General features: G+C 35.4%; 1 protein-coding gene across 1 annotated transcript in view; it reads left to right on the top strand.

Annotated features, from left to right (window-relative positions):
• Window positions 1-24,846, top strand: part of Ret (protein kinase receptor Ret oncogene) — a 195,896-nt gene that overhangs the window by 80,638 nt on the left and 90,412 nt on the right. The window contains exons 3-4 of the mRNA XM_072532195.1: window positions 3,351-3,602; window positions 13,701-13,963. Coding sequence (XP_072388296.1) covers window positions 3,351-3,602; window positions 13,701-13,963 — 515 coding nt within the window. The remainder of the gene's footprint in view (window positions 1-3,350; window positions 3,603-13,700; window positions 13,964-24,846) is intronic.

Genomic DNA, 24,846 nt, shown 5'->3' with positions numbered 1-24,846 from the left:
GAATTTTATTAATGTTGTTTAGAGTTTTTAGCAACAGAAGTTTCTATCCTAAAATATTTACAGATTTTTAGATTAGAGAAACATTGTTTATTGCAAACAACCAGTTTGGTAAATAAATATACAAAATAATAACAAACTGTATTTAATTGTGCTCCTTTCGCCGACTATTTTTATATATTCGGCGTTTTATTTCATCAAAGCGTAGCAAATCTTTTAAAAAATTTGTAAATTTTTTACATATTTCGTACAGCTCCAAAAGACAGAAAACGACAATCGTTTAACGTTACCAAAATAGGTGGCGCTTTTCTCAGCTTACACTAAAGTAGTGATTTTACATACTCACACATATTCGCTGGCTTTCCGTGTATTAGTTTGTATCCACCCGACTATCTGAAGACGTATACAACGACCCGGGATACAAAACGGCACACAATTTGGCAAACGAAGCGCACGCAAAACCACAAAACACGCTCACAATAACAACAAAAGAAGACATAAAAAACATCAAACTAAACACAAAATGGCAACAATACTGGAACACTACCACAAAAGAAAGAAAAACATACAACATAATACAACAAGTTAAATTAACAGACCCAAAATTCACTTGGAAGACCACACAACTACTCACGGGACATAGTCACATACAAGAATACTACAATAGATTAAACCTAAGGGACACAAACGGAAACTGCGGACATTGCAACGTTCTAGAAGATCAACAACATATATAATAAGTGACTGCACACTGCCACAATGACTAACTGCAAGACAAACACTAACAAACAAACTAGTACAGAAACACATGACATATCCACCCACGAACATAGACACCACAGACACAGAATTAACACAATAGGTAAACGAATGGGGAGAACAATTAATTCTTGACGACGAAAAAAACAACACATAAACATAATAATCATATATACAACACAATCACAAACATACACTCACCACACGTATGCCACATAATATAATATATAGAATTTACCTTTGCCCTCCACGGTCAGGAGCAAGTGCGAACCACAAAACAAAGCTCCTGCGACCAAAACAATAACAATATCTAATAGGATTAACTAATAAAGTGATAGGACACTAACTAAAAATTTAAATTAGACTAGAATAGGGGCATATAATAGGTTATAACAAATAGGATAGCTAGAATAGAATAGATTAGGCAAACACGTGGAATAATTAGAAATAGGAAATTTATACTAGATACTAGAAAATACCCGAGATGACGACCCGAGATGAAGAGTTACTGCGAGTCTTTGAAAGAAAAGTATTGAGGACCATATATGGCGGGGTAAACGAACAGGGTCTGTGGAGAAGGCGATATAACTTTGAACTCTATAGACTTTTTGGTGATGCAGATATTGTGAAGACCATCAAAATAAACCGCCTAAGGATGTTTTGAAGCAGACCAAGGCTCACGAAGGGCTGTAGCGCCAACTGATGATGACTAAAAAACAAAATTTAGTTTATTTACAAATTAACTATTATTATTAATCATGTATTTCTTTTCGGCAATAAAAAAATAAGGGGATTCTTCTTTCGCCGCAAATTTTTGGAGTGCGATGCTGGGATGGGTTCTCTTGACATGGTTTTTCTCATATATTGAAAAGAAAAAGGTCGTATGCAGCAAGGTAGTGTAGACCAGGACCACAATTGTTGGGTCGTTGGGTGCAGACCTGCGCCCCTTTTTTTATTATTCGGCGTCTCAATTCACACACACACACACACATTTATATATATATATATATATATATATATATATATATATATATATATATGTATATATATATATGTATATATATATATATATATATATATATATATATATCTATTGTAGTTATAATATAGTGATTTAATAGAGTGATCAATTTAATAAACAGTTTTCTGGATTGTTAAAATCAGAAATTTTTTTTCATTTTCTGTCAAATTTCCGGCCACGTAACTTTTAAACCCATATTTATTCGGCGTCTCAATTCACACACACACACACACACATACACACACACACATATAAATATATATATATATATATATATATATATATATATATATATATATATATATTGTAGTTATAATATAGTGATTTAATAGAGTGATCAATTTAATAAACAGTTTTCTGGATTGTTAAAATCAGAAATTTTTTTTCATTTTCTGTCAAATTTCCGACCACATAACTTTTAAACCCTATTGTCTTATATTCTCAATTTAACTTTATGAGAAGCAGTAAACCGCATTAGCTTCCGGAATTTTCTCTTTAGTTTCCTAAACCGAGTATAAGTAGAGGATGTTCCACTTTCAGTAATTACAGCTATTTCCGTTCTTATTGTTATTTTCACCGTATTTTTGTTACAGCTTCTCTAGAGTATTTAAATCTCTACGTTTCCTTAGAGGATTGTCCCCTGTCACCAAAGCCTTTTCTCGTTTTACAACTTCTAATGTCCTTCCAACTCATAAACTCCGTTTTCGCATCATTAAGATTATTTGAATGTTTCGGCTTTTTACTAGTTTGTTTTTTGTTATACAATCGATAAAAAACGTAGATACCTTGAATCTAAATTAATCAGTAGTAGAAAAATAGCGGTATAGTATTACTACTACAGTCGTCAGAGACGACAATGCCAATCAACGTCTAAAAATTATACGAACAAGCTGAAAATTTGTTTCTTTAGCACAGCTGTTGTAGTAGCGTGTTTCTTACGTGAACCAATGGGCAAATTCTATTGTTGGTAGAGCAAACAGCGGGTTTTGCAGGTAAACATTTAGCAACGAGCGAGTTCTGCAAATAACTGTAATTATTTCGTCAGCATTTGTATGCTAAAGAACGAGTTTTGGAAAATTGTAATTATATTATGCGATTCCTATTTAAAATTGAAATGAACTTATCAAAAAAAAAAATTTCGAAACTTTTGTCAATTAGTAAGTTTCGCAAATAATAGCCTTAAATAGTCTATTCTAAAATTATTAAAATAAAAAATTGTATCTTTTGTTTGACGCGTTATATCAAAAAGATAAAACTCCTGATGTGCTGGTAAAATTTAAAAATATTTGGCTATTACGATCCAAAATACATTTAGAAATCATAGTCTGCTTCATGAGATATTACGCCCTAAAAGATTGTGGTTGAGCGAATTACTCGTCCTCCCGATTAGGACAAGCTTTATGTTTTCGAAACTCTTATTAAAATTATTTGGCTGGCACTGTAGTTTTCATTTAAAGCCAATTAAATTTAAAAGTATTAAACTATTTATACACATTTATTTCAAAAAACTTTTATTACTATCTTTTTTGTATCAGATTCAATAAATTCCTTCTAATCGAACTGTCTTTTACAGAAATAGGCACTATCTCGCTGACCGCGACTGTTAAGGACACGTTGAATTCCGATTCCGATAACACGACGTTCCAAGTGAGCGTCTCCCCTTTGAAGGAATTAGATTGTGATGAAATAGTGGAGGACATTTGTTTTTGGAGTCAAGTATCCTACAAAGTTGAGAGGACCAATGTTGGGGTTCCACTAGGCCAGCTATCGTCTCCTCGTCTACTGAAAATATGTCCTTTTAAAATTAGTTATCAATTGAAACCAGGTTAGTCTTTTATACGTAAAAGTTAAAAACGTAAAATAACATTAGATATATACAGAAAGGGCCATTAAAGGTCCACAGTTCGTTAAATTTCAAATTTACAAAACTAAAAAGAAAATACTAAAACAGGTTAGTGTACCTATACCAGAAAAAGGTATCTGACGTTTGTCAACTTCCTCCTTTCCAGTTATGCAACCCCTTTATTTTAAGCATGAAATATATCATGTGTAAAACATCTTTAAAAGATATTTTGATGCAGTATTTACACATTAATGTTTTTATTTTATTATTAATTCTATGTTTGTTAGAAACATAACAACAACTTAATCATTTGATATTCTCTCAATCTATGATATTTTCAATAACCGCCATTATAACCACATCTCAAAAGATTCCAGACGTAACAGGGTTCTTGCTTTAACAAAGGCAACATAATAGGCAATGTCATATCAGTAGGTTATGATTAGGGTCGGTAACTTCTCATTGAAATTGGTAAGCACACTACTCGACATAATTACTTCTGCACTCCTTTTTTTAAGAGTTCTCTTAAGGGCGTGGAAATCTCTGAAAAGTTTGGAATGAATGCTCTTAAATAATTAACCATTCCCAAAATTTGTTGTAATTCCTTTTTATTTTGCGGATCCTTTAATCTTCTTATCGCTTCTACTTTTTTGTTGTCATGTTTGGTTGTCAAATAGGGTGCTAACGACAGCAGAGTCAAATATGGAAGAAAAGTGCAAATTGATTCTGACCATAAGCCTTTATTAGGCATTAATGCAAAAAGGCACTGCGGACATAATGTCGCCAAAATTTCAAAGGATTAGGGTAAGATTATCTAAATATGACATAGAGGTAAAATTTAAGCCAGACAAGTTCATGTGGCAGATTTATTATCGAGGAATTTTATAAAAGATGAAGTGGATGATGATAAATTTATTACAGAAATAGTTCACACTATTGACATGACTGATGAGAAGAGAGAGCAATGTAGGACTGAAGTGGATGCTGATGAGGATCTGAAACTAGTAAAGAAATATTGTATACAACGGTGGCCCAAAACCTTGTCAAGAGTGAGCGATTCAATTAGGTAATATTATTATATAAGAAATGAACTATATTTACTTGACGGACTAATATTTTACAAAGAGAGGGTTATAGTCCCAAAAATATTGAGAGATAGCTAAGATTATTGCATTCGAGTCATTTTGGCATTCAGAAAACCCAACAGAGAGCAAGACAGATATTACATTGGTCACAAATGAACGAAAGTATAGAAGACTGGGTAAGAAATTGTAGCAAGTGTCAGATATTTAAAGTTACAATGCTAAAGATTCCCGCTATCCCAATAAATAAAACAGATAAACCACCGGCCCAATTAGTGACTAACAGGGTTCTTACATCGAAGCTACCATCAAATAAAAAGCACAAAGACATAAATCTCAAGAAAGAGTGGGAGAAACTAGAGACTAAAAGAAACGAATATAAACGTTATTATGATAGAAACACCAAGGTAAGAAGGGAAATAGTGCCAGGAAAGAATGTAGGTGTCAGAGAGGGTAGAGAATGGAGACCAGGTGAAATTCTGGAAAGAGTAGATGAGGCACCCAGATCTTATTCAGTGCAGAAATAAAATGGGAAAGTGGTCAGGCGAAACAGTTCTCACTTTAGGTTTTCCCTAGTTAAATCGGAAATTAAGAAGAATACTAATTCAACCTTCAACCTCCCAGATGAATGCTGGAAATAGAACTAGCGCTAAACTCAAAAGAGCTCCAGTGCGTTTTAATAACTATCAAATGTAAAAAAAGGGAAAAGATGTCATATCAGTAGGTTATGATTACGGTCGCAGAGGGACACCGGAAAGTCTTTTTTTATATATTTGAACCATTAACGGAGCCTTTGTAAAAACTTTTTTCACACAATTTATAAAATCATTTACCAATGGTAATAGATTTCTTATTTCGTATGCAATTTTATTTTCCCCGTGGGCTACACAAGTTCAATGAAGTAAGTTAAGATAAAAAATCTTTAAATTAACAGTAGCTTTTAACATATATGCCGCAACATCTGAAAGCACTAAAACTATTTTATTCATAGGTATAGAGTTGGGTAAAAAGAGACCTAAAATGGGATGTTAAAATATTTAATTATCGGAAAAGTGTGTGCTTTTTCCAATTGTATAAATTTCTAAATTCTGGCAAAATTTTCGTTTAAAATTCCAATCATCAAATTAGCTATATACCTGCTGCATATATCAGTAGTTTTATCCACGAAAATATCCCAAAAATTATCCTCTAACTCCCGCTTAATTATTGAAATACATATCACGTAGCATTTTTCCATAGTTTATTTTCTCAATGTACTCTTCTCGGTTTTATTTAAATGTTTTTCACAAAAAAACTTACAAAAGACTAGGGTGTTTAATTTTATACAGAGAAATGTTAAATGCAATTATTATGTGGCATAAATCAAATTTAAATATGTATTTCTCCCTTTTTTGAACTGCTTAAATTATCCCTCAGAGACATTTTGACTAACCTAAAAGATTTAAATTTTTCCAAATTACGGCCATGAAGTGAAATTCCACAATGCTTGTCAATAAATTACTTTTTACTACTTGAAATTTGAGAATTTAAAAAAATAACAATAAAATAAGAATACAACTTTGAAATTTAGTTAAAAAATCCTCCATCTCCTTTTAGAGAAAATTCCGAATATGGTACGATTTATGCACTTAACTTGAAGTCATCCTCCCGAATATCTAAGCAAACGTCTCTTTTTAAAATATGTTTTCTTTGCTTTTCGGCATACGCAACAAAACTAAACTCTGATACAGTAACCGACTGTACAACTGATATATGTTTATTAAACAGGGGAAAAAGTTAAAAATGTTGTAATAGGTAAGCTTCAAGTCTCGATTAGGTACATTTTCCTAGACATCTGTTATAAACAAACCAATATTATTTATTGACACAAAATTTTATTATAGAATGGTTCAGTAATAGTAGTATAAATAATATCATGGGCAATATTATACAATTAAAAAAAGGGCTTTTACCTACAATCCGAGCTTTAGTGATGACCATACATTTTTGTTTTCTTTTTATTAATTTTAAGACCATTCTTTGAGTTATGTTATTGACTTTATTAGGAACTGTGACTCTTTCTCATCATTGGCAAGCAGAACCTTGGCCGCATATCAGATGTTACTACTATGTTTTTTATTCATCTTGATTTGTATTTCTATATTTTTAAGACCCCCTGGAATATAGAATATAGATTAAAAGAAGTGGTGACAGTATACACCCATGTATGATTGCTTTGAGAATAAAAATATTCGATGACTGAGTTCAATACAAGCTTTGAGTAATGTTATTGACTTTATTAGGAACTGTGACACTTTCTCATTATTGGCAAACAGAACCTTGTCTGCATATCAGATGTTACTAATATGTTTTTTATTCTTCTTGAATTTTATTTCTTAATTTTTTAAGGCCTCCTGGAATATAGAATATAGATTAAAAAGAAGTGGCGACAGTATACATCCATGTATGACTGCTTTGAGAATTAAAATATTCGATGACTGAGTCCAATACAAGTTCTTGACAATCGTTAATTCGTTATCGTATAAACTAATTTGTTTGAACAGATTTGTCATACTTCACGTTATCATATGTCTTTTCAAAATCTATAAAACATGTGAAGACATTCCTCTGCTGATCGATACTTCTTTGAATCCACATTTGCATTTAGAATAAATCTTCTCTGGTTCCAATATCATTCCAGAAACAAACTGACTTTTACTAATATTTTTATCTAATAATAGTCTCCCGTTTTATACCGCTGTCGCGGCTTTGGGAGTATAGCAGGGTAGTCTGCTATATCTAGGGCCTACGGTATACAAGGAAGGTAACATGGCCAGTGCTACGCTTCAACCGTCTATTATTACCCCTGGTTTTACCCAAGGTACTCATTTTTATTCAGGCTGAGTCGACCTGGGGCCTATAGACATTTTTAAAATGTCTAGATGTTCTGGCCGGCGGTGGGATTCGAACCCCGGACCACCGGTTTGCGAGTCAAGCATCCTACCGCTTGCGCTACGCAGGCCCTATATTTTATCTGCTTTTCTTTATAGTCTAGCTAGAGTGTAGGATTCGTAAAAATGCTTTTGGTGAATGACACAAGAGCTTATCAAACGGTGCTGGTTAGATCTTTTTTATTTGGTTTTTTAGGTAGCGTGATAAATGTACATTGGAGTCATTGGAGACTCTACGGCATATAATTTAAAATAGTCAACCATATTTTATGGGGAATACGAAGTAACTTGAAAAAGATACGATATTTACGAATTCTAATATAATACTGATAAGGCGTTCTTAACGGCTGTCTCTTTTAATAGAAACAAAGACAGTTCTTTCTTTTCTAAATATACTGCAATCCTTACGTATAAAAAAACAGCGATTAATAAAAATCAAAATTATTGACAAAAAATGTTTATTAATTAAATATCCTTTCCACAAAACATTAAAATTCAATTTAAGTTTTTGAATAAAAAAGAATTAAGGCAGAGGCTGCTGAAACGTACAAGCACAATCGATATTCCTGTTAATGGTCTTCGTTTTAAAGGTCAACGCTTTTTGTAAGTGTTATAAATCTTATAAATCTGTCTACCTCATTTCGTTATCTAAAATTACTTTCTTAGGTGGGTGGTTATAAATAATTGTTGTCGGTATATTCCACTGTCAACTTTCCTTGGACGTAAAATATTAGAAACTTTGTTCAGTTTAATTGTTTAGTAAAATCAGCACAAATTAATAAAAAAATTCAGTTAGAATTTTGTTTAAATAAAAATAGATAAGATAGAATAAGATAACTATTACGTAATAGTTAGCTTCTATTTTGTAATAGTTAACAATAATATACAGATAATAGTTAAAATAATATTTTTAATATACAGAAATTAAGAGAAGGACTGAAATTCAATTACCACAAACAGAAAAAACCAGTGATTGCCGATGTGATAAGTTTGTCTTAATTTCTCGTAAAATTTGGTTGGTTTTGTACCACGCCTCGTAAGTAAGAAAGTGCCTAACTTGCGATGTTATATTTGTCAAGCCTATGGAATTTCCAGTAATAAATTCAAGGAAGAAGAGAGCAAGCAATGCTGGCGATGTGGCCAAGAAGAATGGCACATTCACACTGATTGCACGGCCAAGATAAAATTTTGACACATTTATCGCCGACAAATGGATTGGGGCACTAGATCTCGTTGTTGTAAACACAAATTTGGAGCCCTACTTTGGAGCACTACTTGTAAGAAGCAATTCTACATATCATATATTGATGTCACCTACGCAGGGAGCCACCCGATTTATCAAGTACTGGGCAGTATTGGCAAAGTATACCGGTACGGAACATCAATTCATAGGCTTTTAAATTGGCAAGTCTGAAACGTTGGGGGTAGACTTAAATCTTGCCTGTCGAGGTGCCACGGACATCACGTGGATTGAAGTCTATATACTGATAGTATTAGGTTGGACGTACATGGGGCTCGTCTTACACCTTCGGTTGTAGGCCTCGAGCAGGGTTTGAAAGCCACAATGCTTATTAAGGGAAGTAAACTTAAAACTGAGTACGTGAATAAAATGTTTTACTGGTGGGGTGTCGAGATAGAGTATCTGAGGAGGGAGTGCGTGGCTTTTCACTGGCATTTAAGGCAATAATACGTCGAAGTGCAGAAGAGGTGGAACGTATGAATACGTCGTACCTTGCGAGAAAGAGGAAGTTAAACAAGTAGACCCAAGCCAAGAAAAAGAGGCACTAAAGGGGACTGTGTAACAAACTGGACGAGGACATATGGGGTGAAGAGTGTAAGTTCGGAATGAAGCATTTCGACGCCTATGCTCTGTATGACATGCCACTGGATCAGAATCTGGAGACAGATACCAAACTGTTTTCACTAGGACGGTGGCATCGTGTCCGGAGAGATGTCGAGGATAAGCGTGGAATTTTCTTTATGTTTTAAAAAATGGCTATGGCGGTGGATTCCCTCAAGTTTGGCAGAGCTCTAGGTCTAGATGATGTCCTGCTAGAGGCGATTGTATGTCTGGGGCGTTTGGAGCCCACGTGGCTGTTTGAGCACATAAATGCTCTTTTTGATGCCCAGTTATTTCCGGATCTCTGGAAAATCTCGAGGTTTGTGCTTAAAAGCCCTGGGAAGGAAGGAAAATATCGTCATATTTGCTATCGAAAAGTTGTATGAGAGAATGCTACGTGCACGTATTGAAAAGGTGATTGTGATGTCTGGAGTCTCCGAAACAGTATGGTTTCTGTCATGACAAAACTACAGTGGATTCGGTAATCGATGTGCTTCCGACGGCTCGGGGAATTGCGGCTGATCAGCGATGGGTCGTCCTGATTTTTTATGACTTCTAAAATGTTTTTAAAGGCTTCTTAAAGGAACTATCGGAGGTATTTGAGTAACGTGGTCGCTAATTATCTTTTCGAGAGGAAGATTGTAATGGAGAATGGTGTGATGGTGGATGTTACAGCAGGAGTCGCGCAGGGCTCCATCCTGGGCCGACGCTGTGGAATCTGGCATATGACGGGGTCTTAAACTCCGAATATAGAAAGGGTCTTACCCCCTTTGCATTCATGGACGACCTCGCTATGATGGTGGTGGCACGGGACATTGCTTAAGTGCGTGCCCTCCAAGTAAAAACCTGGCAGGACCCTGGGCTACCTGGCCTTTCGGCATACGCCCGTTAGTGAAACCTCTGCCCCTACGAGTCCGACACCAAAGTGAAGGTGCCACGGGGCGCGTACCAAAAACGTCCCGTGGGTCCCCCGTGGGGGTATCCCGTAGGGTTACCACGACACGTCTACTATACACGACCCGCGGGGGCTCCACCTTCCCCGTAGTACCTGTGTTGTGAGTACCTTGCCTACCTGTTACTCCCACACTACGGGCGGGTAGGTTCGGCAGGCGGAGGAATTTCCACCTCACACGTAGACAGGTCGCCGCCGAGGATCTCTCCTCTACCACTCTTGGATCTCCCGGTGGGTACCTGCCGGGGCACCCACACCACGCCTGACCGAAGTCAGGAGAGGTATATACGGACCCAGCTCGTTCAACCTCACCAGGCTCTTTTGAAATGGGAGTAGAGTGGTCCCACCAGAGTCTCGTCTCGGATACTAGGAATGTAGACCGGTGACCGTGTCGCCGAAGCGACCGTGTGCGTTTCTACCAACCCGACACTTCGAGCGACGGCTCTCCACCTCCCTATTTCTACCCATTAGTCGCCTCTTACGACAGGCAGGGCTTTCTGACCCCGGTCGTATTCTTATCTCCGCGAGACCGGACGGAGGGTGGCACGGGACAGGGACGAACTCTTGCTTCGGATTAGGCGCGCGTGTACCCTAGTTGGGCAAGCATGATCTTTCTCTCACTGAGTATCAGACGGCGGCTGTATTATTCAGAGACTAAAGAAGGGGAGACAGTGCTGTATTTTAAGTGCGCGGGAGTAAGAGTACCGTCCACAGAATACGTCAAGTATCTGGGAGACAAGATGGGAGCTGGGAGAACATCTTAGGGGGTAACCGCAGAGCTACTCATAGAATGGCTGTGCTGGTAGCTTCCGTAGGTATCTTTTCAGGCTTAGGAAGGCACATCTTAATCAGTGCCTTAACTGTGGTCTTTCAGCTACAGTGACACATACGAGGTTGGAGTGTAAGAAGTGAACAGATAAAAGAGAGAAGTTTAAAAAGGAGTGTAACTGCAGAATGTTTGATTCTGTAAGAGAAATAATGTGGAAACTGATAAGGGATAAGTAGTGGTGAACTCAGATCCACAATATACAATTTATCAGAAAGCTAATCTCCTCAAAAGAACGAGAGAAGAGGGAGCTCACAACAGAATTTTGAAACGAGCGAGATATGGCAGCCTCGCTAAGGCAAGGGTTGTGTAAATGTGGTTTTCCCGATAAATGTGTGAGAAAAAAAATTAAAATATGGTGATTCCCATTTTTAGTTTTTTTTCCATTTCGGGTTTTTAGTTGGACGCCGACCGTCTCGGAGTTGTGACGGGATGAAGTGTAAAAGGTCTAATCTCCTCGGGTATTTCGTCGTGGCACAACTTCTTTAGGGTGTTAGGAACTCAACAACTACCTGGGTAAGTCACAGGTGTCTGTATGCAGACTTTTCTTCTCTCTACAGATTTAAAAGAAATTTCTCGTAAAATTGACTGCCTCTCCTCCTTTTTTACTTGGTGGTTTGTCTCATTCTGATTTATTTCTTTATAAAATAGAATATTTTCTAGTGTCTTTTACTAATGATCTAATGTTTAATAAAAATCGTCTAATCTAATTTTTAGATTGTTTTCCCTTGTCTTACTTCCCTGCGTAGTCGTCATTGAGTCATCATTCCGAGTATTTTTAGTAGTATTATGTGCAATTGTCCTTTTTGTATTATCTATAGGATCACAAAGTAATTCAATCTAGCCAATAATCACCCAAGCAGTACTATATACCTAGTTAAAATGTATAATGTTTCAAATTATTTAAATATTCTTGTTAATGATGCAAATAATAATATTTTACTAGTACTGCTGCAGTCAACGCTAATCACATTTTATATAATATAGGATTGCCAAGCTCCTTGATAATCCGAGCTATTTTCTAAAATTTGAAATTTTCCACAAGCTGCAATTAAATTATGTATTAACAAAGTATGCCAAAAAGGTATTATAAAATTACAGAAAATTACAGTTACAGAAATTTGCATACAAAAAACATACAAATAAAGTATAAGATATGTTTACTAAAGTTAAATATTAAAAACTACACACATTTACTATAGTTTTTTGACATTTTTTTAAAATTTGGCGAATAATTGGTGCCAGCACTTTTCCGTAATTCTTTTAGATGCTGGTTAGTAATACTTATCGATACTGATCGATACGAATTTTAAAGTGGAAAAAAATAATTCACGAAATAACCTGTCCGCCAATTTTTAAAGTTTTTTTTTAATTTAAATCTTTAATCTCCAGATCTAATCAATAAAAAATTCTAATAAATCCTGAAGCATTTTGTTTGTTTTGGTTTCCTCTAATACAGTTTACTATAGTTTACTATACGGTTTACTATAGTTCATATAAATATAAAATTTTTGTGACCAATAAAAGTAAATAGTAAAAGTAAAAGTAAAAAAAAAGAAAAAAGGTAAATTGTTAAACAATATTTTTTAATATTCGTTATCTAGTTTTTTTAAGAGTTTCTAATTATTATTAGTTATTTCATTATATTAGTTATTTAATTTTCTGTATATTAAACCATTATGTAAGTAGATTTATTGTTTAAAACGGTTCTCGAATTTTATGTTGACAGATTTGTCGTTAAAAATTATTACATAATATTATACAAAAAAAAAATAGTATACAAAATTAACTGTCCGCCATGGAGCAGTAATTTTTGGACGAAAAATTTTTAGTCATCTTTAAAATACACCAACAATGAAAAAGACATTTATTTTTTTTAATTTCTATAAGTTACATAACAATAAAAAAGAAGTTTAATTGCCATTAATATTCAATAAGATACAAAAAAAAAGAAATGATTGAATATTATGTGCATTTTTAGCATTCTAGAGGGTAATAGTACCTACCTTAAGTGTTATAGAATCTTCTAATTTTATTGGTGTTTGACAGTGCTAAAAAAAGATTATTAAGAATGATTTAAAGAAATTGTTGAAAATTTTATCAGATTTATTATCTACGAACAAAGCCCCCATTTGATGCAAAATTAAAAGTTGTAAAATAATTTTTGCAAAAGTTATTTGCGAATTATTTTTTCTTTAAAATTTTTAGAATTTATTTTAAAGCTTTAAAACTGATTCTCTTTTGAAATAAAGCAGAGCCAATGATAAAAAAACATTAACCAAATAAGCAGTTTTGTATTTTTAAAAGATTGTAAAGGTAACCAGGTAAAGGTGGTTATAACTATCTTTTAACTGTATTTATAAGTTATGTATATAAGAATGCATATTTTACGTTGTTGCTAAAATATCGATATTATTTTACTAACATACTACTTCTCGATATTGTTACAGAAACTTTCGTTACCCTTGTTCCACCAAACACTATTCAAAATTATTGGTCTTTGGCTCTTACTCAGCGAGCCAGAAAATTTAAGGAAGCTGACATTCACTTAAAACTCACCTGTACTGTAGAAACCGTTAGCGGGAAACAAAAAGGAAATGTACGGGAGGTTAAAAAGGACATTACATTGTCGCTGTTGGATATAGACCGATACCCGCCGAAGCCTCAATTATCTGAACTTAATATTGAGTTGAGTAAGAGGAATTACAAAAAGGTAAGTGTATACATTACGTTTATTCTCATATAGAAAAATAAGAAATAAAAAAAGTAAAAATACGGTTTCAATCTCCTAATAGAAAACGTTCCGTGTAGTATTTTCGCACTTGTTATTTAACATTTAACAATGTTAATTACAATAGTTTTCTTTGTTTAAAACTTGTTAAAAAATACAATATAAAATTATAACTATAATTATTACAAAAAAGGTTACAAAATTCTTAGGTTTAATGTTTAAAAGTTCAGTTTGTAACTGGAATAAACCAGCAACTAAAACCAGAAAAATAGTATCTTGTTTGAATTAGTGAGAAAAGATTATTAATGTACAAAAGTTTTGTTTAAAAAATATTTTATATTTATTAAGAAACAAAAACCTTGGTATAAAACTAAATATAAAAAAAAACCACTAATATGATTATGTATATATATATATATATATAACTACAACAAAAACCAAAATTTTCTTAAGGGGCTTTCGGGTATAACTTTGCAGCAAAAATACATAAAAATAAAAAATATATAAAAATTATCATAAAAATGCTAGCAAAAACTTTTATGACAAAAAGCTACTTTTGGAAAACATAGCTGAGATAAAATAATCAACCCTGATTTAATATGTATTAAACTTTAAACTTAATAAAGCAAAACACCAACCGAAACATTGAAAGTAGTTCAAATTCAAGCATCTAGAAATGGGCATTGAATTGCCACATGGTTATATGGCGAGAAGGCTAGACGTAGAGTTATTGCAACTTAACTCACAAGACTTCGTTGAAATGAAAAATGGAAAAATTAACTATATGTAGAATCCGAGTATTCGATATATTTATGTGTAATGGTGTTTGTAAAGTACACATACAACATTTTCTGTAATCTTACGACTAGTAAGTAAGATAAATAATTTTTATATTAATTTATTTGTTAACAGATGTCTTTAAAAAGAATTAAAATAAATTCGAAAGCTTGACAGTAAGTCAAAGAGTTTTCTTTATCCTCAAGAATCCTCAAGCATTATCAATTGATATATATATATATATATATATATATATATATATATATATATATATATATATATATATATATATATATATATATATATATATATATATGCATAGATACGGGGAAAAAACTAGTATTAGCATTCATAGACCTAAGAGCAGCATTTGACACGATAGAAAGACATATTATAGGGAAATGCTTGAGGAAAATAAACGTACCTAATGCATTGATAAAAATTATAGAAAGTACTTACAAAGAGGTAAAAGGAAGGGTACAAATAACAGGGGAAAGATCGGAAGCATTTAATTGGAAGAGAGGTATTAAACAAGGAGATAGTCTCAGCCCTTTGCTATTTATACATAATAGTAATGAACGAATTGATAAGAAACACTAGAGTCAGAACTAATCAACTACAGACAATAATAGGTTACCGCAGATTACAACCGGTAACAATAGAGTCCTTAATGTATGCAGACGACATAGTACTAATAGCAGATTCCGAGAATAAAATGCAGAAACTAATGGATATATGGGTAGAACAAATAGAAGAACTTAAAATGGAGATAAACGAGGAAAAAAGTAAGATAATGATAATCAGCGGCAAAGGAGATAAGGAAGATAATCAAATAAAAATAAAATGTAAAAACTCAGAATTGGAAATAGTAACAACTTACGAATACCTGGGAAGTATAATAACTAATGATGGAAAAATAGACTGGGAAATAACAAATAGAGCAAAGAAATCAAACAAATTATATTATGTGTTGGCCCCAATAATGGGAAAAAGAGAACTTGCACGAGAAACAAGAATAAAAATATATAACACAATAGTGATACCGACTGTGCTCTATGCAAGTGAAAACTGGACAATTCTGAAAAAACATAAGAGCAGGATAAACGCAATGGAGATGAGACATCTAAGAAGGATAGTTGGAAAGACAAAATGGGATAGATTAAGCAACGAGACTATTAGGAGAATGGCCAACCAGGAACCGATAATGAACAAAATAGCAAAGAGACAAATGAACTGGTATGGGCATCTGATGAGGATGCAATCCAATAAAATAACAAGACAAATTTATGAAGCAAAAAACATCGGAAAAAGAAGAAGAGGCAGACCAAGAAAAAACTGGATACAGCAAGTAGTAGAGGCAGGAAAACTTAAACAAAAATCACTCGAGGAATTGAAAATAATGGCAGGAAACAGAAAAGAATGGAAGAGGTGGGTAAATGGAAATTAAAATAGCTAGCCAAAATCCGACACCCTGTTAGGGTAAAAGGAAGGGGAGAAAGAAAGAAATATATATATATATATATATATATATATATATATATATATATATATATATATATATATGCTTTCCTGCTTTCTTGTGCTCATCTTTTAGGATAACCTATGCATAGGATAAACCATATAAAATTGAAAATATATTTTTAAATGTATTTGTATTAAAAATATATTAAAATCTGCATAAAGATATTTCGTTATAACAAATAATACATATATAATACACTTGATTTAATGGAACGCAATCGCATGTCATGAATAACATAATTTTGCGATCAAACGATAATGTATTTTTAGTTTGAATGTTATTTACTAATGCGAAATGAAAATGTGGCTCTTCTTCGATATTTCCCTAAGGACGGTAGCAAAGCTAATACCAAACTACCAATTTATTATAATTACTGGTAACCTTGTGTTTTAAAACGATAATAGTGTGTCTTTTTTACGAATAATTTAATACATGAAGTAACATTGTGGAGCAATATTTTTAAATGAGACATCCAACTAATTTTCTGCGTTTTGTTAGTACAATCTATAAATGACTTATCTTCTTTCCAGCGCTTGGCCGTTTCTTCTGACTTCGTTTACCCCGATCACGACATAGTTTAAATTCTTCATCTATAATTCAATAAGGAAAGTTTTTTCTCTGCTAACACGTTAACAAAATTGTATGACAGTTTCATATCTGGGTTAAATTGCGTTGAAGTTGTGTACACCGAGTTCTCAACTTTCTCTCTGAAGTCTTCATTAGTCTTATGAGCCCCCAGATTACTTTACTTGTACACATGAGGCAATCAAGTGACTCCATCTCTTACCCAACCTTACCCTACCAAGTGACGCCAATGAGGCAATTAGGTCATTTTTAAATTTTCGTGGTTTCTCGGATTGTTCTTGGTCTATTGAAAAATATTGGAGCTATATTCTGGAGTTTTAAAACTAATTTTGTGACCTGTATGGAGATGATGTAAGGCTTAATCCAAATTGCGAAATAATATAATATAAGCTAATAGAAGGTTCATAGATCCTATTTTAGATTCTTTTTTCTATGTTTTAATTCTTCTTTGGTTTCGCCTATGTAAGATCGAGGACAATCTGCACAAAGAATTTTGTAACTACGGTTTGTTTATTTGGAGTGTTGTCCTTTTTAGTTAAAACCGAATGCAACATTGGGTATAGAAGTAGAAAATAACAGTAAACGCGTTAGTAGCAGTAATTTCTGCTGGTAGGTTGTCTAGTGCAGTTGATTTGATTTTAGTTAAAGACAAAATGATAGATAGATAGATAGTTTATTGAAAATAATAATACAAAAACTACTTTTACATGTAAAATTTAAATATAAACATACAAATATAAATGAAGAAGTCAATAGTCAAACACATGTAAAGAAATATAAATATGAAAATATGAACACAGACAGCGGTCATACATAACTAAAGTGATAACAATTATTACAAATAGGTAACAACACCTTATTGAAAACTACGATAAAAACCATCTAAAAAAACTATTTCGCCAATCAAAAAAACTTAAAAACCGTGACCAGAAGACTTAAGAAATTTCTATTACAATATTGGTAGAAGCGACCCTGCTTAAACCTTTCCTCTTACATTATATTTACTAATTACTCTATGTATTTATTGAATAGATTGTAAATTGCAATATATAAATAGAAAAAATATTGTCATGTTTTTATTTTAAAAAATCACAAAAATTATCTTCAGATTTACTGTTTGATATTAATTAGCTGATAAATCCAAATTATACAAACAAATCAAAACTTTTTTGTTTAAATTCAAAATATTTCAATAAAAATCCGATCCCAGCTGTACTTGAAAACAAAATTAAATTTATTTGAAGAATGTCTGTTAAATCACCACTAATAAAATCTCGTGGAAACTGTTTTATTTCCAATCCTCTTCGGGAAAACGGTTAATCAGACCAAGTTGAAGAGGCGCTTTTAAACGAGTAAACACGAAAACTGTATTACTTCACCCAGCTTTATGGAATGCTCTGTAAATACATTTTCAATTACTTCTGTGGAATGCCGTAATATAAGAAAAACTGTAAAAATTTTTTTTGGAAATTTTGTTTAAGTTTTGAAAAAAATTATTGTTTTTGCATACACTTCGATATCTCTCAGGGATTTTACAGTTTTACAAAAAACTCATAACGATAGACAAATAGATAAGCATTTATTGGAGGTCAAACGAAACTTCTTCAAACTAACTATTTTCGTATAATTATCACATCAAACGTCAAAAAATGACGTTTTCTAAACAGTCAACTTTGTCTCACTGTCAGACACCTTTATCCAAGACTGAGATTTGATATGTCCAAGAGTGAGACAGTTGTGCCTTGAGTCACACAGGTAGAAAATTAACACTGTTGCAAAAGATATTACTATATTTTTGAATATACTAAGTAATAGAAAAAATAAAAAACAAAAGTAACAAAATTATATTTCATTAAAAATATTTAAAAGGTAACTGATAATATTTGATAAGGCCAAATTTAATTACCGTAACGAAAAAATTAAACGGAAAACACGTCACTGCTCAAATCATTTAATTCTTGTTCTATATTTATATTTTCTCAATAAACCATCGTTTCAATCGACTCAATACAGATTAGTTTACAGGATTAAGTCAGTGTATCTAGGTGGCCATGCGTGGTGACCACCCTCTATTCGCTTAGGTGGCATAAATATGTTGACGAACAGCAACTGACAAATGTAGTGTTACGTAAAAATATGAGTCATAGTTTTAACCTGTAAACATGTTTTTATTTACTAATTCTGTTTTGTTGTAGAAGTTTCGGTGGAGGTCTAGAACCAAAATTATGGTGAATGAGCCCGGCTAAGCTTCTCGATCTTTCGATGCAAGACAACGCTACTCTCGAATGTTCTAGTATATCAGGATTTCGTATATAAATACAACATTTTTATATGGAGGGCCAGTTAAGTCTGAAGACTCGCGGTCGCGAATTTACTTGTACCGTTCGGATACATAAATTATGTAATTATTAATCAAATAAATTGTTGATATAAATTATCGTGCTTTTCAATAAATTAAAATAAGGACCTTTTGATAAAGACATTATAAATTAAATAGACATAAATAAATATCATTTCAATGGTGTCAGAAGTGAAATAAAAGTAAATTAGACTTATAGTAATCATAACAAGTATTGTTCCGAAGTGAATATAAAATAAATTGTGAAAATGGCTACGATTTATGAGCTGACAGTGACTAATTTAAGAAGACATCTTGAAGACAGAGAATTAGCTTCTACCGGAAAAAAGGCTGAGTTAGTCCAACGACTAAAGAACGCTTTGCTAGAAGAAGGACTAGATCCAGAGACTTATATATTTGAAGATGCTGTCCTCTCGTCGATTTCGAAAGTTTCTGGTGATGTAGCCAAAGTTTCTGGTGACATCGCATCATTAGAGAACAAAGTTTCCGGTGATATCGCATCATTAGAGAACAAAGTTTCCGGTGATATCGCATCATTAGAGAACAAAGTTTCTGGCGATATTTCGAAAGTTTCCGGCGACATCGCTTCTTTAGAAAGCAAAGTTTCTAACGAGATTTCTTCCCTGGAAAGCAAAGTTTCTGCTAACATCTCTTCAGAAATCTCTAAAGTCACTTCTGAGATGTCTGCCCTGGACGATAGAATATCTTCGTTAAAAAACCAAGTTGCTGCCGATAAGTTGGCCTTCGAAGAAAAGATTAAAGAGATGGAAAGGAAGATGGAAGAAACAGGGACAGCAGAGAGAGGTAACAATCCGATTACAGTGGAGATAAAAGAAGACGAGACGAAATTTAAGTTGGAGACACGGCCGAAATTTGAAGGAAGTGGAGGTTCTATTCATGTTAAAGTCCCAACTTTCGACGGAAAATCATCATGGAACAACTACATGAAACAGTTCGAATCAGCCGCAAGAGCAAATGGATGGTCTGAAAAAGAAAAGGCTGTAAACCTGACTATCGCTCTTCGAGGAGATGCCTTAGATGTGCTTCAGACCATAGCCGTAGAGGAGACCGATGATTTCGAACAACTGAAGAAGAGGTTAAATATGCGATATGGCCACGAACATTTGGAGCATGTATATCAGTCACAGCTTAAAAATCGTAGACAGAAGAAAGATGAGGCTCTTCAAGAATATGAGGTAGATATTGCCAGATTAGTACGATATGCTTATCCAACAGCTCCCGAAGACATGATGGAAAAATTGGCCGTTCAAACGTTTATTGATGGTCTTCGTGATCATGAAATGCAGAGAACACTGCGATTAGCTCGTCACAAGACGCTGGTTGATGTCCTATCCGCCGCCCTCGAATACGAATCAGCTACGCAGGCCTCTGGCGGGTACAGTAAAGTTAGGACTGTAAAAGAGGAAGGAGATGAAGATAAACTTGACCAGCTCGTTAATATGATGAAAAGCATGACATACAAGAAAACGAAGACCATCAGATGCTGGAATTGTGGCGAAATAGGACACGTACGAAGCTCCTGTAAGCACCCTAGGTACGACGCAAATCAAGAAACTCACCATCAGGAAAACTAGAACGGGTCAGCCTTAGGGGGGCAGCTTCGACCCAGAACTTTTCCAAAGACCCTCTCATACTAATAGCTTCTTTGAAATGTCGTGAAGATAGTGTATATGTAGATGGAGACATAAATGGTAAAAAGCATACGTTGTTGGTGGATACCGGAGCGACCAGAACCATTATACGTCCGACAGTTATAAACAGCCGAAAGAAACTGTTACCAACGAGGTTGCGACTTCGGACCGCTACAGGTGAAAATGCCAACATTCATGGAGAAATCCAGGTACAATTGGGAATTGGGGCAGAAAAGTTTGTCCATACTGTTATAGTTGCTGACATCGAAGAGGATGTTATATTAGGAATGGACGTAATGAATATGCATGGATTCCAATTGGATTTTAAGAATAAGGTAATCAAAGTTGGCAACGAGGAGGTATTTCTCCATCCACATAATGACAACACTGTGCAAGCAGCCATTACAGAAGATACAGTCGTGCCTGCGAGAAGCGAAACGATCATAGTAGCGCGGCTACAGGGAATTGTGGACGAAGGGAGACCTGTTATGATGGAGCCTTGGAACCACGACGATGAGGTTGGCCGTGGAATCATAATTGGAAAGGAATTGGTGACTTCGGCTAAAGAAATTCCTGTGAGACTTATCAATGTCAACGACTACCCAGTGACCATCAAGAAAGAGACAAAGGTAGGAACTTGTGTACCTGTGACATCCATAATCCGTCAGGCGACAACATCTGATAATTCCAACGACAAATTCGACCAAATGGTTGCAGTTGCAGGACAGTCTCTAAATCAGATGGAGAAAAGGAAATTAAGGGAATTTCTTTGGCAGTATCGTGATATTTTCGTACCGAAAGGAGGAAAGACGGGAAGAACTACCGTTGTTAAGCATAAAATTGATACTGGTAATGCTAAGCCAATTCGTCAAACAGCTCGACGATTACCACAGGCGAAGAGAGAGGAAGCTGAAACGATTGTTCAGGAAATGAAGAAAGACGGGGTGATAGAACCTTCTACGAGTCCATGGGTCTCTCCGGTGGTCCTGGTTAAGAAGAAAGACGGAACGACGAGGTTCTGTGTGGATTACCGTTTGCTGAACAACGTTACCAAGAAAGATAGTTATCCTCTGCCTCGGATCGATGACACATTGGACACATTGGCTGGAAGTAAATTGTTTTCTACTTTAGATTTGAAGTCTGGATACTGGCAGGTAGAAATGGACCCAGTCGATAAAGAAAAGACAGCCTTCACCACAGGATCTGGATTGTAGCAATTCAACGTTATGCCATTTGGACTTTGTAATGCTCCTGCGACATTTGAGAGGCTTATGGAAAATGTGTTGAGAGGGTTATCTTGGAAAACATGCCTGGTTTATTTAGATGACATAATCGTCTTGGGGGAGACATTCGAAGATCATTTGAGGAATTTAGGAAACGTTTTTAATCGAGTTAAAGCTGCCCAATTGATGCTAAACCCCAAGAAGTGCCAGCTATTTCAAGGTAAAGTCAATTATCTGGGTCATATAGTCAGTAAAGAAGGAGTGGCCGTGGATAAGGGGAAAATCGATTCCATTAAGGAATGGCCAAAACCAACTGACAAACATCAAGTGAGAAGTTTTCTTGGACTATGTACTTACTACCGGAGGTTTATTAAGAAGTTTGCAGATATCGCTAAGCCATTAACGCGACTTACAGAGGAAGCAAGAGAATATCGCTGGGATATAGACTGCCAAAATGCCTTTGAGACCTTGAAAAAGCATTTAATAACAGCACCAATTTTAGGGTATCCACTGCCAGAAGGAGAGTTCATCTTAGATACAGATGCAAGTAATGTGGGAATTGGAGGAGTACTGTCTTAGATTCAAGGAGGACAGGAACGAGTCCTCGGATATTTTAGTAAAGTTCTTTCAAAACCTGAGCGGAATTATTGCGTCACGAGAAGAGAACTTCTGGCAGTAGTGAAATCAGTAGAGCACTTCTATCAATACCTCTATGGAAGGAAGTTTTTAATCCGAACCGACCATGCCGCCCTTAAGTGGTTGATGCAGTTTAAGAATCCAGAGGGTCAGATAGCCAGGTGGATCGAACGACTCCAAGAATACGATTTTAAGATTGAGCACCGAGCCGGAGTTAGCCACAGAAACGCTGATTCTCTTTCCAGAAGGCCATGCCCAGCAGAGTGTTCCCACTGCAACAAAACGGAATCCAAGGAAGCAGCAATGCTAAGAACGACGATTGTCAACGACGACTGGACGCCTACTAAGATAAGGGAAGAACAAGAGAGAGATACAGTTATATAGAAAATCCGAAAATGGAAAGAGGAAAACCGTCGACCACCTTGGCAGGAAATATCAAACCTATGCTCAGTAGTTAAGACGTATTGGGTCCAGTGGGACTCATTTATCATCGAAGATGGCTTGCTCAAACGAGTCCTGGAAAATGATGACGGTTCAGAGAAAAGAAGACAGTTGGTGATCCCAAAGAGCAGAATAGCCGAAGTACTTCGTCAGTTACACGACAGTCCATCGGGAGGGCATTTTGGTGTAAGGAAAACCCTTCAGCGAATTCGGGAACGGTTTTATTGGATGAACAGTTCCGACGACGTAAAAGACTGGTGTAAGAATTGTACTATTTGTGCTACGAGTAACGGGCCTCACCGGAAAAGGAGAGCTCCTATGAGACAATATAATGTTGGAAGCCCGTTTGAAAGAATAGCTTTGGACATTGCAGGGCCATTTCCAGAAAGTGAAAATGGGGGCAAGTACATGTTGGTAGTAATGGATTACTTCACTAAGTGGGTCGAGATTTACGCACTTCCAGACCAGAAGGCCGCCACCGTTGCAGATAAGTTGATCCAAGAATATATCAGCCGATTTGGAGTGCCTTTGGAGATCCATAGTGACCAAGGCAGGAACTTCGAAAGTGATCTATTCCAAGGGATATGTGATAGACTAGGCATGAAGAAAACAAGAACTACCGCGTATCATCCGCAATCGGATGGTATGGTAGAACGAATGAATAGGACAGTTGGCAAGTATTTGACAAAGATGGTGTCCGATCATCAGCGAGACTGGGACCAATACCTTCCGTTCTTCACAATGGCCTACAGATCTGCTGTTAACGAATCAACAGGCCAGACACCAGCCAAAGTCCTATTCGGACGCGAAATGCGACTACCTTGTGATCTAGAGTTTGGGTGTCGACCTGGAGAAGATGTAGCAGGTGAAGATTATGTGATCGAATTACGAAGAAGAATGGACGATGTACATGAGTTGGTCCGTTCCCACCTTCAGATCGCTAGCGACAGAATGAAGAAACGGTACGATACACAAGCCGAAAAGGGTTGCTTTAAGAAGAACGACAAAGTATGGCTGTATAATCCCAAGAAACGAAAAGGTTGTTCTCCCAAATTGCAGCAGTTTTGGGAAGGCCCATACCTAATTATGAAGAAGATCAACGATGTCATCTACCGAATAAGCAAGATTCCGAGGGGAAAGCCGATGATAGTACACCATAACCGGTTGGCGTCTTTCGAAGGTGACCACGACGTAGATGAAGAAGTGAAAGTAAACCAAGTCCACGATGTGTCTGACCTCACGTTTGAGGAATTCATGGGTGCCTATGGAGGTACCGGTAAAGCAAGACATGGTGTTACCACTGAAGAAAAGCAAGATCTACTCGCGCTCCCCGATGACCACTCGCTGGCCCTTACCATCCCGGCCAGTATCAAAGACGCACCAGGGTTGGCATCCGTCTTTCGAAAGAAGTTTGGTCGAGTTGCAGAACTTCAATGCCAAGTGCCAGCTCCCGGTAAAACCTTGAAACTCCAAGATGCATCACGTTACCTTTTCTACCTGGTAACAAAAGACACTGCCCGTGACCAACCTACCTACCGAGATGTATGGGAAGCCTTACTTCAATTGAGAGGGCACGTACTAGAGTCCGACGTGCAAAAGTTAGCCATGCCAAAGTTGGAGTGCCGCCAATTAGATTGGAGGGTTATCCGAAATATGGTGGAGGAGATCTT

The sequence above is a fragment of the Diabrotica undecimpunctata genome, chromosome 5 (assembly GCF_040954645.1).
Source record: "Diabrotica undecimpunctata isolate CICGRU chromosome 5, icDiaUnde3, whole genome shotgun sequence".
Classification (NCBI taxonomy): Eukaryota; Metazoa; Arthropoda; class Insecta; order Coleoptera; family Chrysomelidae; genus Diabrotica; species Diabrotica undecimpunctata.
The sequence above is the reverse complement of the archived record's forward strand: the minus strand, read 5'-3'. Positions and strand labels throughout refer to the sequence as shown.